Raw genomic sequence first — 13,649 nt, forward strand, 5'->3', positions numbered from 1 at the left:
ATATTGGGAAGAAAGAAATAAAATTGTCATTATTTGTAGATGGTATTATATGTAGAAAACTCTAACGATTCCACCAAACAACTATTAAAACTGATAAATGAGTTTAGCAAAGTAGCAGGATACAAAATTAACATTCAAACATCAGATGCATTTCTATACACTAAAAACAAACAGAAAAAAATCTCAGCCCTGGCCAATGAGGCTCAGTTGCTTGGGCATCATACTGCAAAGCAAAAGGTCCCAAGTTCAATTCCCAGTCAGGGCACATGCTTGGGTCACAGGATCGGTCCCTGGTTAAGGTGTATGGAAGAGGCAACCAATCAATGTTTCTCTTGCACGTCCATGTTTCTCTCCCTCTCTTTCTGCCTTCCTTCCCCTCTCTGTAACGATAAACAAATGGGATCTTTAAAACAAGAAAAGAAGGCTGAGCCATACCAGCTATTATGGCTCAGGGATTGAGTGTCGGCCTGCAAATCAAAGGGTTGCTGGTTCAATTCCCAGTCTAGGACACATGCCTGGGTTGAGGGCCAGGTCCCTGGTAAGGTAAGGGGTGCACATGAGGCAACCACACATTGATGTTTCTGTCCTTCTCTTTCCCCCTCCCTTCCCCTCTCTAAGTGGGTTACTCTGCCCTAGTTCTACCCCTTACGATGTAACAGGTACACCGGGACAAAGAAATATGGCCCAAATGAAAGAATAGATCAAAACTCCAGAAAAAGAACTTTGCAACAAGGAAACAGGCAACCTATGAGATGTGGAGTTCAAAACACTAGTGATCAGGATGCTCACTGAAATGATGGAGTATGGTCACAAAATGGAGGAAGAAGTGAAGGCTATGCAAAGTGAAATAAAGAAAAATACACAGGAAACCAACAGTGAAGGGAAGGAAACTAGGACTCAAATCAATAGTTTGTAGCAGAAGGAGGAAATAAATATTCAATCAGAACAGAATGAAAAATGAAAAAGTCAAAAAAAAATGAGGAGAGGCTTAGGAACCTCCAGGACATCTTTAAATGTTCCAACATCCAAATCATGGGGGTGCCAGAAAGAGAAGAGGAAGAGCAAGAAATTGAAAACTTATTTGAACAAATAGTGAAGGAGAACTTCCCCACGGTGATAAAAGAAACAGACTTTAGGGAGGCAAAGTATCTCGGAGAGTCCAAAAAAGTTGGACCCAAGGAAGCACACACCAAGGCACATCATAATTACATTACCCAAGATTAAAGAGGAAAGAATCTTAAAAGCAGCAAGACAAAAGGAGACAGTTACCTATAAAGGAGTTCTATAAGATTATCGCTAATTTTTCTAAAGAAACCTTAGAGGCAAGAAGAGGCTGGAAAGAAGTGTTCGAAGTCATGAAAGGCAAGGACCTACATCCAAGATTACTCTATCCAGCAAAGCTATAATTTAGAAGGGAAGGGCAGATAAAGTGCTTCCTAGATAAGGTCAAGTTAAAGGAGTTCATCATCACAAAGCCATATTATATGAAATGTTAAAGGGCCTTATCTAAGAAAAAGAAGATAAAAATATGAACAGTAAAGTGACAACAAACTCACAACTATCAATATCTGAACCTAAAAAAACAGAAACAAAAACAAACTAAGCAAACAACTAGAACAGGAATAGAATCACAGAAATGGAAATCACATGGAGGGTTATCAGCAGGAGAGAAAGTGGGGAGAATGGGGGAAAAGGCACAGGGAATAAGAAGCATAAATAGTAGGTACAAAATAGACAAGGGGAAACGGAAAGCCAAAAAACTTACATGCGTGACCCATGGACATGAACTAAGGCGTGAGGGTAGGAATACTGGTGAGAGGGGTGCAAGGCAAAGGGCAATAAAGGAGAGGGGGAAAGTGGGACAACTTCGATAGCATAATCAGTAAAATATACTTTTAAAATAACAGAAACTGAATAGACATTGCTCCAAAGAGGAAATAGGATGGCCAACAGACAGATGAAAAGATACTCAATGTCACTAATTATCAGAGAAATGCAAATGAAAACTACAATGACATACCACCTCACACCTGTCAGAATGGCTGTCATCAATAAATCAGCAAGTAATTGTTGGCAAGGATGTGGAGAAAACAGAATCCTCATGCACTGTTGGTGGGCTTGTAAACTGGTACAGCCACTATGGAAAACAGTGTGGAGGTTCTTCAAAAAATTAAAAATAGAACTACCACATGACCCAGCAATTCCACTCCTGGGTATTTCCAAAGAAATCCAAAATACTAATTTAAAAAGATATGCACCTCTGTGTCAGTGCACCACTGTTTACAATAGGCAAGATATGGAAGCAACCTCGGTGACCATGTATAGATGAATGGTTAAAGATGCAGTGCACATATACAATGGAATATTACTCAACCACAAAAAGAAAGAAATCTTGCCATTTGCAACCATATGGATGGACCTAGAGGCGTATTATGCTAACTGAAATAAGTCAAACAGAGAAATACAAATACCATATGATTTCACTTATAAGGAGAATCTAAAACACAAAATAAACCAACCAACAAAACAGAAACAAATGCATAGATACAGAGAACAAATTGATGGTTGCCAGCTGGGAGAAGGGTTGACAGGATGGGTAAAAGAGAGGAAAAGATTAATATGTACAAATTGTCAGTTACAAAAATAGTCACAGTTGCCCCGGCTGGTGTGGCTCAGTGGACTGAGTGCCAGCGTGCGAACCAAAGGGGCGCTGGTTCAATTCCCAGTCAGGGCACATGCCTGGGTTGTGGGCATGGTCCCCAGTAGGGGGCAGGTGAGAGGCAACCACACATTAATGATTCTCTCCCTCTTTCTCCTTCCCTTCCCCTCTATCTAAAGATAAATAAAATATTTTTTTAAAAAGTTGCAGAAATGTAAAGTACAACATAGGGAATATAGTCAATAATATTGTAATAATTATGTATGGTGTCAGATGGGTACTAGACTTATTGGGGTGATTACTTTGTAAGTCAATATGTTGTACACCCAAAACTAATATAATAGTGTATGTCAAGTGTAATTGAATATTTTTTTAAAGTTTTAAAACAAAGGGCTGGCGAATCCATATAGGGCAGCATCGTGGCCTAGGAACTACTTGTCTCCAGGCAGAGGGAAGCATGCACATATGAAATGCCAAGAGATTTGTGAAAATACGATGTAATACATCTGTTTCATTTTCTGGTAGGAGTAAAACTGAACTTAAAACTTAAAATAAAAATAAAAGCAACAGTTAATATAACAACCTTGAGGTAAGCAAAATTTTCTTAAACAAAACCCTAAGAGCATGCATAATAAAAGGAAAAAGTGATAGGACTTCATCAAAATGAAAAGCTTCTGCCCTTCAAAAGATACCATTATGGAAAAGAAAGAAAGAAAAGGCAAGCCACAGAATGGGAAAAACAAATATTCACAGGACATATATTTAACAATGAGCTTGTCCAGAACAAAGAAGTCGTACAGCTCAATAATAAGACCAAAAAAAACCATCATTAAAAACTGAGCAAAAGAGTTGAATAAACATTTCTTATTTATTTATTTATTTATTTTTAAAGAGAGGGGAAGGGAAGGAGAGAGAGGGAGAGAAATATCAATGTGGGGTTGCCTCTCACATGGCAACCCTCTCACATGCTCCCTACTGGGGACCTGGTCCACAACCCAAGCACGTGCCCTGACTGGGAATCAAACCCATGACCCTCTGGTTTGCAGGCCAGCACTCAATTCACTGAGCCAAACGAGCCAGGGCTAAATAGACATTTCTAAAAAGAAGACAGATAATGCAAATAAACTCAAAAGAAGAACAATTAAAATAAAAAAAGACTGACAATACCAAGTATTGGAGAGGACATGGAATAATTAGAACTCTTATACATTGCTGGTGGGGATGAAAAATGGTAAAAACATTTTGGCAGTGTCTTACAAAGTTAAACATACAATTACCATAAGACTCAGCAACCTCATTCTGGGAGATTTACCCAAGAGAAATGAAAACATATTCATAGCAGCTATATCTGCGATAGGAACTAGAATGTCCATCAGTAGATAGATGTATACACAAATTGTGGTATATCCCCACAAAGGAACACTACTCAGCAATAAAAAGGAATTAATTACTGATGCATGCTATAAAATGAATTGCATGCTATAAAGTGGATAAATATTTAAAAAATAAAAAAAATATGATTCCAGCCCTGGCCTGTGTGGCTCAGTTGGTCAGGCTTCCTCCCATGAACTGAAAGGTCACAAGTTTGATTACAGGTCAGGGCACAGTCCTGGGTTTCAGGCTCAGTCCCCTGGCACAGGTCTGGAAGGCAGCCAGTCGGACGTCTCTCTCTCTCACCCTCTCTTTCTCCCTCCTTTCCCCTCTCTCTAAATTGAAAATAAAAAATAAAATATTTTAAAGATAAGTAGAAATATGATTCCATTTATATGAAAACTCAGAAAATGAAAACAAATGCATTGTATGAAAGACAAAAACCAGGTCAGTAGAGCTAGTGATGGGGGGACTGGAGGGCAAAGAGGCCCTGGGAAAATTTCAGGGGTAATGGAAGTAGTCTATTGTGGTGGTGACTAAGTATGCACAAAATTGTCAAAATTCATCAAAACGTACACTTAAAATGGGTGTGTATTATTGCCTGAAATTATATATCAATCAAATGTTAGCTTTAAAAAGTTATTAGGCCCTGGAAGGTGTGGCTCAGTTGGGCATGGTTGGGCATGGTCCGGCAAAGTGAAAGGTCGCTGGGTTCCATTTCTAATCAGGGCACATACCTGGGTTGTGGGTTCATCCTTGTCAGGGCTGGGAGGAGAGGCAACCCATGGATGTTTCTCTGTCACCTGGATGTTTGTCTCCCTCTCTTTCTCCCTCCCTTCCCCTCTCTCTAAAATATATATATATATATATATATATATATATATATATATACATATATATATATACTTTTCAAAAAGTTATTAGGCATGTATCAAATTATTTAAAACCTTAATGCATGCCAACTGACTACTTTGTTTCAACAATGAAAGTGACAGGACCATGATCACTATTATAACGAAAACTTATCAGGCAGTTGTAATAAATACAGAAATCTTGGATTTCATTATTTTCTTTTCTGATCCTCATTCCAATACCGGTCAAATATGACACAGGAGAAGAATAACCATAATGTGCAAGTCACATAAGGAAAATAGAGTAAATAAGTTTATGAATAAAAGAATCATTTAATTCTCAGCCTGAAGCTGTTTCTCTACAAATACAACAATGTATCTAGGAATCACTTATTTAAACTTCTAATTCTAATGGGAAAGAAGGTGACAAAGTCAGACACTGCAACTCTAAATTTTGGAGATTTTCCTGGTCTTGCATTGATGATTCCCCCATGCAGGATTGCATCATTCATTCATGCAGTTTGTTAACAGGCAGAGGTGGGATAAAACACGCCAAAAGTACATAAAAGTAAATTGATGAAAACCTTGAAATCCCAGGAAATATTTTATCTATCCCGATAAAGAAAAATAAATGTAGAATCACAGAGGCCCTGGATGTGGAAAAGGCAGTCGGGTAAATCAGAAAGCTGGCCACACGAAGTGATAAACACATGCCCAGGCTCACCCTGGTGCTGCTGCTGCTGCTTCCTGGGCCGCCGCCGCCTTCAGGACTCCCGCGGCTGGAACCTTCCGACTGTTGCAGAGGCTGAGGGCTGGTTCAGTCGCGTTCAGGCGCGCAGTTCCGAGGGAGGTGACCTATGCAGACTGGCAGAGCCTTTCTTCATCCAACAACCACCAGAGATCTGCTGCTAAGTGTAGTGGTTTCTGGTCTGCTCTGCAAGTGCTTTAACTAAACTGAGAACTGCAGAGCCCAGCTGGGAAGAAGCCCGTGGCCCCGCCCCCAGGGAGGGCTCCCGGAGCCCGCCCCTCCTCCTTCTCCGGGCTCAGCCCCTCCGACCAAGACCTGCACTGCTAGGCGGCGGAGGCTTTGCTAAAAAGGCGCATCACCTCCACTCTACAGAGGTGGCGCGAAAGAGCACACGACCTTCAGAAGCACTTCCCACGGTCATCACCACTTGGGGATAAGGGTATGTGAGAGAAACGAGGGACCTTTTCACTGTCTTTGCGATTAACAAACGCCTCTAAGGGGCCTGTTTTGACATTATGCTCTTGTAAGAATGTAGGTCCCAAGAGAATGTTTGGAACCATTTATATTCTCAACTAAAATACAGAAAACGATGAGTGACAAAGTAAGTCTTTGCACCCCTTTTTTCTTTCTTCCTTTTTTTGTCATCTTGTTTTCTTCTAGCTGTCACTTGCCCAGCTGCTTTTATGTTGATACTACAATAAGTAAAACTGCCCCCAAACATTCACCTTTGAGTACATCTGTCTGGAACTGAGCAGTGAAGTCCCACCCTAAACACACTTTGAAACCTCAGATGCTGACAGTCAGCTCTGTAGCTTCTCCCCCAGATGGTCACTCAGGCAGACGGCATGCAATTGCGGGAGCAAAATGCTTGGTCACATGTTTACCCCTGGCCCTTTGCTACAGAACTCCTCAAAAACCACAGTTCTATTCGGATGTGCCTTTTAAGTACCATATTCTCAGATTTCACCAGTAAGAAAATGGTTGCAGGTTTGGGGCACACACGGCTTGATTTCTCCCAGATATGCCAGAAGTGGTTCTGAGGAAAGATGCAGAGAAGGACTTTTGATGTTTCGAAATATGAGGTAAATTATTATATAATTACTGGGGGGGTAGGCAAAATAAGGGGGTTTAAAGTAACAATCTAGTAAAAACCTATTTATGTTTTGTGGTAATTAGAAACAAGTCTAATAAAGCAAACAAGAAGTTAAACACCACATACTTGTATATAAATATAAATGTCAACTGAGAATTTATTTAAAGAGGAAAAGAAACCCAAGTACAATAAATGTGAAAGAGTAGAGGAGTTCATTTCTGCAATTATTTCTATTTCATAGATGTGTAATATTAAATAGGTTTCAAATAAATATTTACAATGAATAAAATAAGTCAACTGCTCATAGGCCCTACCTCACATTCACACCTGTATTAACATTCATGGACAGGAGATGGCAGTGTTGTAGGCACTGTTTAGCTAGAGCACACAATACATTAGTGACCCACAGACATGGACAACAGGGTGGGGAACGACTGTGGGAGGGGGCTGGGCTGGGCAGAGGAGGGCAAAGAAGGGGAAATTGGGACAACTATAATAGAATAACAATAAAGTACTTTAAAAAATAAAATACAGCCCTAGCTGCTGTGGCTCAGTGGATTGAGTGCTGAACCAAAGAGTTGTCTGTTTGATTCCCCGTCAGGACACATGCCTGTGTTGCAAGCCAGCTCCCCAGTAGGGGGTGCATGAGGGGCAACCACACATCAGTGTTTCTCTCCCTCTCCTTCCCCCTCCCTTCCCTTCTCTCTAAAAATAAATAAATAAAATCTTTAAAAAATAAAATAAAAACTTAAAAGACATGTTTCTAAAGTTAAAAATAAAGTCCGGAAGAAGCTAATGGGTGGTCACAGGTACATGTAACAATGAGGGAGTACTCTCGCCAGACAAGGGATAAAAATATAAATAGATCATGATGTGCTTCATTGTTGTTCTTCTGGTAAGTAGAACATAAACCAAATGGTAAGTAGCATAATGGTAAGTAGCAAATGGTAAGTAGCAAACCATAATGGTAAGTAGCAAACATAAACCAAATACAGTATAGAATAACTAAGTAATAATAAAAACATTAACGAAATCTTTTGCAAAGCTTTAATCATAATTGGTCATTAAAAAGTAATGCAGGTAATACAACTGTTCCTGTAAGGTTTTCCATAGATCGCATTTTTATAAGCTAACAAGTTTTCTAATAATTAACTATGTTAGAACCAAGTACTGTTTTTCTTTCAAATAATTCAGTGCTAATAAAATAGTCTTCTAAAATATAGTAGTTCATCACCCTGGCTAGTGTGGAGCAGTGGATTGAGTGCCAGCCTGCAAACCAAAAGGTCGCCAGTTTGATTTCTGGTCAGGTCATGTGCCTGGGTTGTGGGCCAGGCCCCTGGCTGGAGGCATGTGAGAGGCAAGCAATTGATGTTTCTCTTCCACATTGATGTTTCTCTCCCTCAAAAATAAATACAATCTTTTTTAAATCTAATAAATTTAAATCTAAATAAAACTGTTTACAACAATTACTTTAGAAAACACACTTAACGCTGAACATGCACGTTTTCTATAACACAGCAATACCACCATAGAGATGTATTCAAAAGAAACTTGTACAGGAGGACCAGGAGTCACATATAGAAAGTTCACATATAGAAATGATCCTTAACCAAAAACTTAAAAAAAGGAAGTATCACCCTGACTGGTATGGCTCAGTTTGGTTGGATGTTGTCCCACAAATCGAAAAGTTGCCAGTTGGACTCCCCATCGGGGCATATGCCTGGGTTGCATGTTCCGTCCCCGTAGGGCACGTAGGAGAGGCAACTGATTAATGTTTCTCTCTGGCATCCATGTTTCTCTCCCTCTCTTCCCCTTTCTCTAAAAATAAATAAATAAAATCCTTCAAAAAAGAGAATATAATTTAATATCATAAAAGATAACTCCCAACATAAAATTCAGGATGGTAGATGTGAGCCTCTGGGGACAGGAGAGGAAATGAGACTGGGAGCAGGTTCTGTAAAGCGCTTTCTCATGGTGTTGATGACATTCCTTTGTTTGAAGGCAGTAGGTATGGAGATTTCTTTTTGTATCTGTGTGTAGTATATAGACTATGCTCTAACACATGTAATAGTTTATATCAATATATACAATACCTATACAATGAAATATCAAATGTTTTAAAAGAATACGGTTAAAGAGAAAATACAATTTAACATAAACAATGGTGTTCAACATGAGCCACACCATGGAAATATGTCCATGATATGTGAATAAAGCAGGTCGCAGAATGATATATAGAGTTTGGTTTCTGTTTTTTTAAAGATTTTATTTATTTATGTTTAGAGGGGAAGGGAGGAGAGAGGGAAAGAAATATCAATGTACGGTTGCATCTTGTGCATCCCTGCTGGGAAATGGCCTGCAACCCAGACATGTGCCCTGACTGGAAATTGAACTGTGATTCTTTGGTTCATAGGCCCATGCTCAGTCCACTGAGCTACACCAGCCAGGGCATGATTTCTGTTTTTGAACAAAGAAAATTCAGTGTATGTCTACATACATATGCAGTATATGGTTATATGTCTAGATATGTTTATAAAAGGGTATATACCAGACTCAATAGTAGTTAATTCTGGGGAGTAAATGGAGTGAAGAATTGCCTTCTTCACATTTCTATCTTTTCTAAGTCACCAAATGTGGAGGTTTTTCCCCACATCAGACAATTTGCTGCTCCACCAGCTGGATGTCATATAATTTAACTCAATTCTGACGCTATCTGCCTGAGGCATCAGATCCTTCAGGTTAAGGACTCAGTCCCACAAAACTGCCCGTGCACATGCGAGGTCTGGGAGGGTTCCAAGCACAGGAGTTTCTGTCTATCACCCTCCCAGTGTGGTCTATCACCCTCTAATTTGGGATCTATCACCCTCCCAGTGTGGATGTGTTCACCAACCTGGGAGCTCTCCAAACCCTGAATTTCAAGGATTTTTATGGAGTCTTTCTTCATCACATAGGCGTGATTGGTTGTTAACTCCATTTTCATCCCTCCTCCCTTCTCATGAGAATGAGAAGTGGCTGAAAATCCCAAACTTCTAATCTCAGCTTGGTCTTTAACACTCCTACCACCCACAAAATTCCAAGGGTTTCAGGAGCTCTCTGTCAGGAACAGAGGTTAAAAACCAACACTAGAACAAGAGATGTTCCCAGTGCTCTTCTTTTAAAAATTGCATTTATTGATGTTTTGGAGAAAGAGAGGGGAAAGAAGAGAGACACAGAGAGAGAGAAACATCGGTTTGTTTCTCCGATTATTTATGCATTCATTGGTTGATTCTTGTACGTGCACCGACTGGGATCAAATCCACAACCTTGGCATATAGGATGGCGGATGCTCTAGCCAACTGAGATACCCGGCCAGGGCTCTAGTTTTCTTATCACTTAGGGAATTACAGTGGTTTTAGGGGGTCTGTTCCAGGAACCACAGGTAGAGACTAATATATATTTTCTATTATCTTACAGTAATGGGCATTAAAGTGACTATAGTTAATACTGTGTTGCATATTTGAAAGTTGCTAAAAAAAGTAGATCATCAAAGTTCTCATTAGAGAAAAAAATTGTAACTGTAGTGACAGATGTTTGTTGTGGTGATCATTTTGCAACATGTACAAATATCAAATCAGTATGTTGTACACCTGAAACTGATATAATACTCGTGTGTCAATTATAGCTCAATAAAAGTAAATAATAAAATAAAGTCTGAAAAGGTAAAAAAAAAAATAAATGCCTCGGACATCTAAGTCCAATGATTGGGCATTCATAAAAGTTGTCTAAAGCTGCCAATTGATCTCAGCCAATTGTGAAATCCTGTTCTCCGCTTCCCCAGCTTCCCTCTACTTAGGGTGACTGTGCATTTCTGATTCGACTATTGAGATTTGGACAGAAACACACTGAGGAGGTGGGGAAAGCAAAATATGAGAATAACATTGCTGGCTGTGCTACACACGTCTGAAGCAGTCTCTGTACAGCCACTTTAGCCCCCTTAAAGGTGGCGGCCTCTCTCCCCCCCATTCAAATTCATATTTTTTCCTGGTCACCTTATATAAAGGTTGGAGAATCTCCCCTAAGTGTGGCATGTGGGCCCCCCAATATCCAAAGAGACCTACAAATTTCTGAGCTTCCTTTTTACTACGTGGGGGAGGAAAATCAAGGGTTTTTTTGTCTGGCCTTGGGTAGTATTTCTCCATGGCCTTGGGTCCAATGTATTTCTAAGAACTTGACTTGCTGCACTGGCCCCTGTACTTTGGTGGAGTTGATTTCCCTTCGTATACTGAATTGGGGCCTATAAAATTTGATCTGCTGTCTCTTGGGATTCTGCTTGAATCATAATGTCATCAATGTAGTGAGTAATATGGGCCCCCAGGAAGCAAAGGAAAGTTATCCAGGTGCTCGGCCACAATTGGATGGCAAATAGTAGGGCCATGCAGGTTTACTGGGGCAAACCAGTAAATGTGTACTGTCTCCCCTGACAAGTAAGGGCAAACTGTACAGGGTCAGAAGGGATCATGAAAAAAGCATTAGCTAAATCAATGATAGCACGTCATTGCCAGGGAACTTGTGTACCCTGTCAATTAAAGTTGTAGTAGCAGTTACTGCCTGAAGGCATTCTACTAACTGGGGTGGTTCCCTGGTCTTCACTTTGCATCCCCCATCCTCAAAGGGACCATTCCCTAGCTTGTTCTTTTTAAAAAATTTTGTATTATATTTTATTGATTATGCCATTACAATTGTCCTATTCCCCCCCTTCATTCCCCTCCACCCTGCACACCCCTCCCCCACCATTCCCCCCCCTTTAGTTTATGTTCATGTGTCACAAGATCTTTAGATTCTGTATTTCCCATAGTATTCTTGCCCTCCCCCCTGTCTATTTTCTACCCACCACCTATGCTACTTATTCTCTGTACCTTCTCCCCCCTTCTCCTCCTCCCACTCCCCTGTTGCTAACCCTCCATGTGATCTCCATTTCTATGGTTCTGCTCCCAATCTAGCTGTCCTCTTAGTTTGTTCTTGTTTTAGGTGTGGTTGTTAATAATTGTGAGTTTGCTGTCCTTTCACTGTTCATATTTTTTATCTTCTTTTTCTTAGATAAGTCCCTTTAACCTTTCATATAATAAGGGCTTGCTGATGATGAACTCCTTGAATTTGACCTTATCTGAGAAGCACTTTATCTGTCCTTCCATTCTAAATGAAAGCTTTGCTGGATAGAGTAATCTTCATGACTTGGAATACTTCTTTCCAGCCCCTTCTTGCCTGTAAGGTCTCTTTTGAGAAATCAGCTGACAGTCTGATGGGAAGTCATTTGTAGGTGACTGTCCCCTTATCTCTCACTGCTTCTAGAATCCTCTCCATTTTAATCTTGGCTAATGTAATTATGATGTGCCTTGGAGTGTTCCTTCTTGGGTCCAACTTCTTTGGGACTCTCTGAGCTTCCTGGATTTCCTGGAAGTCTATTTCCTTTGCCAGACTGGGGAAGTTCTCCTTTATTATTTGTTCAAATAAGGTTTCTACTTATTGCTCTTCCTCTTCCCTTTCTGGTACCCCTATAATTTGGATGTTGGAGCATTTAAAGATGTCCTGGAGGTTCCTAAGCCTCTCCTCATTTTGTTGAATTCTTGTTTCTTCCTTCTTTTCTATTTGGTCATTTTTTTCTTCTTTCTGGTCCACTCCCTTGATTTGAGTCCCAGTTTTCTTTCCATCGCTATTGGTTTCCTGTTCATTTCCCTTCATTTCAATTAGTTTAGCCTTCATTTGTTCCTCTAATTTGTGACCAAAATCAACCAATTCTGTGAGCATCCTGATCACCAGTGTTTTGAACTGTGCATCTGAGAGGTTGGTTATTTCTTGGTCGCTTAGAATTATAGGCTCTGGGGCTTTGAGCTGTTCCTGAGCCATATTTCAGTCTGTTCCCACCTCTCAGGTGTTCACCAGGGCCGGGCGACCCAGTCGCTGGGTTGTGACGTGGTCTGGCCAAATGGTTCGTTGTTGTTGGACTTCTCAGTTCAATTTTCTGTGTTTTGGCTGTGTTTTTGTCACTAAAACTTTGTTGTTTTTAAATTTAGTTGTGCGAAGAGGCACAGTGTTTCCACCTACACCTCCATCTTGGCTGGAAGTCAGGCCACTTCTCTCTCCTAGCTCATTCTTGTACGACCAGGGAGCACGGCAAGTCCTCCCAGCCCCGGCAATTCACAAATCACACACTTCACGCTTACAGAAAAAGGACATATTGTTCTTGAATCCTTTTCGTGACGCCAATTTTGTGCTGTTAAGGGGCATGTACGAGATCATGGCCACTTAATCTGGAGGTTTGGATTCACAGACAATAAAAACCCCAAGTCAAATGTGAATGACTAAGCACTTTACTAAGTGAGAGCAAAGGGAAAGCAAAAATCAAGATCATGTACCACAAGACCGGAGTTCACCAACACGGGAACACAGATGCTGGGGAATCCCCAAGACAGCATTTGGATCGACTGGCAAAGTTTCCAGTGAAGTGTCCTTTCTCTCTGGTGAGATTGAGAAGTCCCACCTTGGGGGCTATGATGAAATATGTTTTAGACAAAAGTGGCTATGTGCCAAGGGCCTTGTGTGACTTAGTTAACCAACAGGTCCCTCTGGGAGAAGGGCCAGTTCTCCCCGAAGGAACAGTTAAATATTAAAAATGCTAATCTCCCAGGGAGAAGGGCCAGTTCTCCCTGGGAGAGAGCACACCTATATTTCATTTTTACAATAAAGGTCAAGGCTCAGGCATAAACAGGGAAGATTCTCAATGTCTCTTTAACCCATCACTGGCTTCAGTCCCTTCTTATTTCTTGTTGTTTTCAATATTAATGAGGTGACTGAAGAAGGCACAGTAGTCGTGTTGCAATCATGAAGAAAAATCAAGAGTGCCAGCAACCCAGCTATGAAATGATTGCACCATTGATCCCAATACCAGCA

The 13,649-nt window shown here is 40.5% G+C and overlaps 1 protein-coding gene across 2 annotated transcripts in view; it reads right to left on the reverse strand.

The window, feature by feature from the left end:
• The window catches only part of PSPH (phosphoserine phosphatase), a 29,169-nt gene extending 15,846 nt beyond the window's left edge, over nucleotides 1-13,323 (reverse strand). The window contains exons 1-3 of one of the 2 annotated variants that reach the window (XM_037030671.1): nucleotides 13,115-13,238; nucleotides 10,448-10,449; nucleotides 5,606-5,736 (exon numbers count right to left, since the gene is read on the reverse strand). Coding sequence is in view for 1 of the 2 variants with exons in the window: in XM_037030670.1 (XP_036886565.1) it covers nucleotides 5,606-5,736; nucleotides 13,118-13,174 (188 nt within the window). In the remaining variant the exon portion in view is untranslated. Of the gene's footprint in view, nucleotides 1-5,605; nucleotides 5,737-10,447; nucleotides 10,450-13,114 lie in introns of both variants that reach the window. The other variant, XM_037030670.1, reaches the window with a different exon arrangement.
• Between the last annotated feature and the right edge of the window lie 326 nt (nucleotides 13,324-13,649).

The sequence above is a fragment of the Sturnira hondurensis genome, unplaced genomic scaffold, assembly GCF_014824575.4.
Source record: "Sturnira hondurensis isolate 20B ecotype Veracruz unplaced genomic scaffold, ASM1482457v3 Scaffold0020793, whole genome shotgun sequence".
NCBI lineage: Eukaryota > Metazoa > Chordata > Mammalia > Chiroptera > Phyllostomidae > Sturnira > Sturnira hondurensis.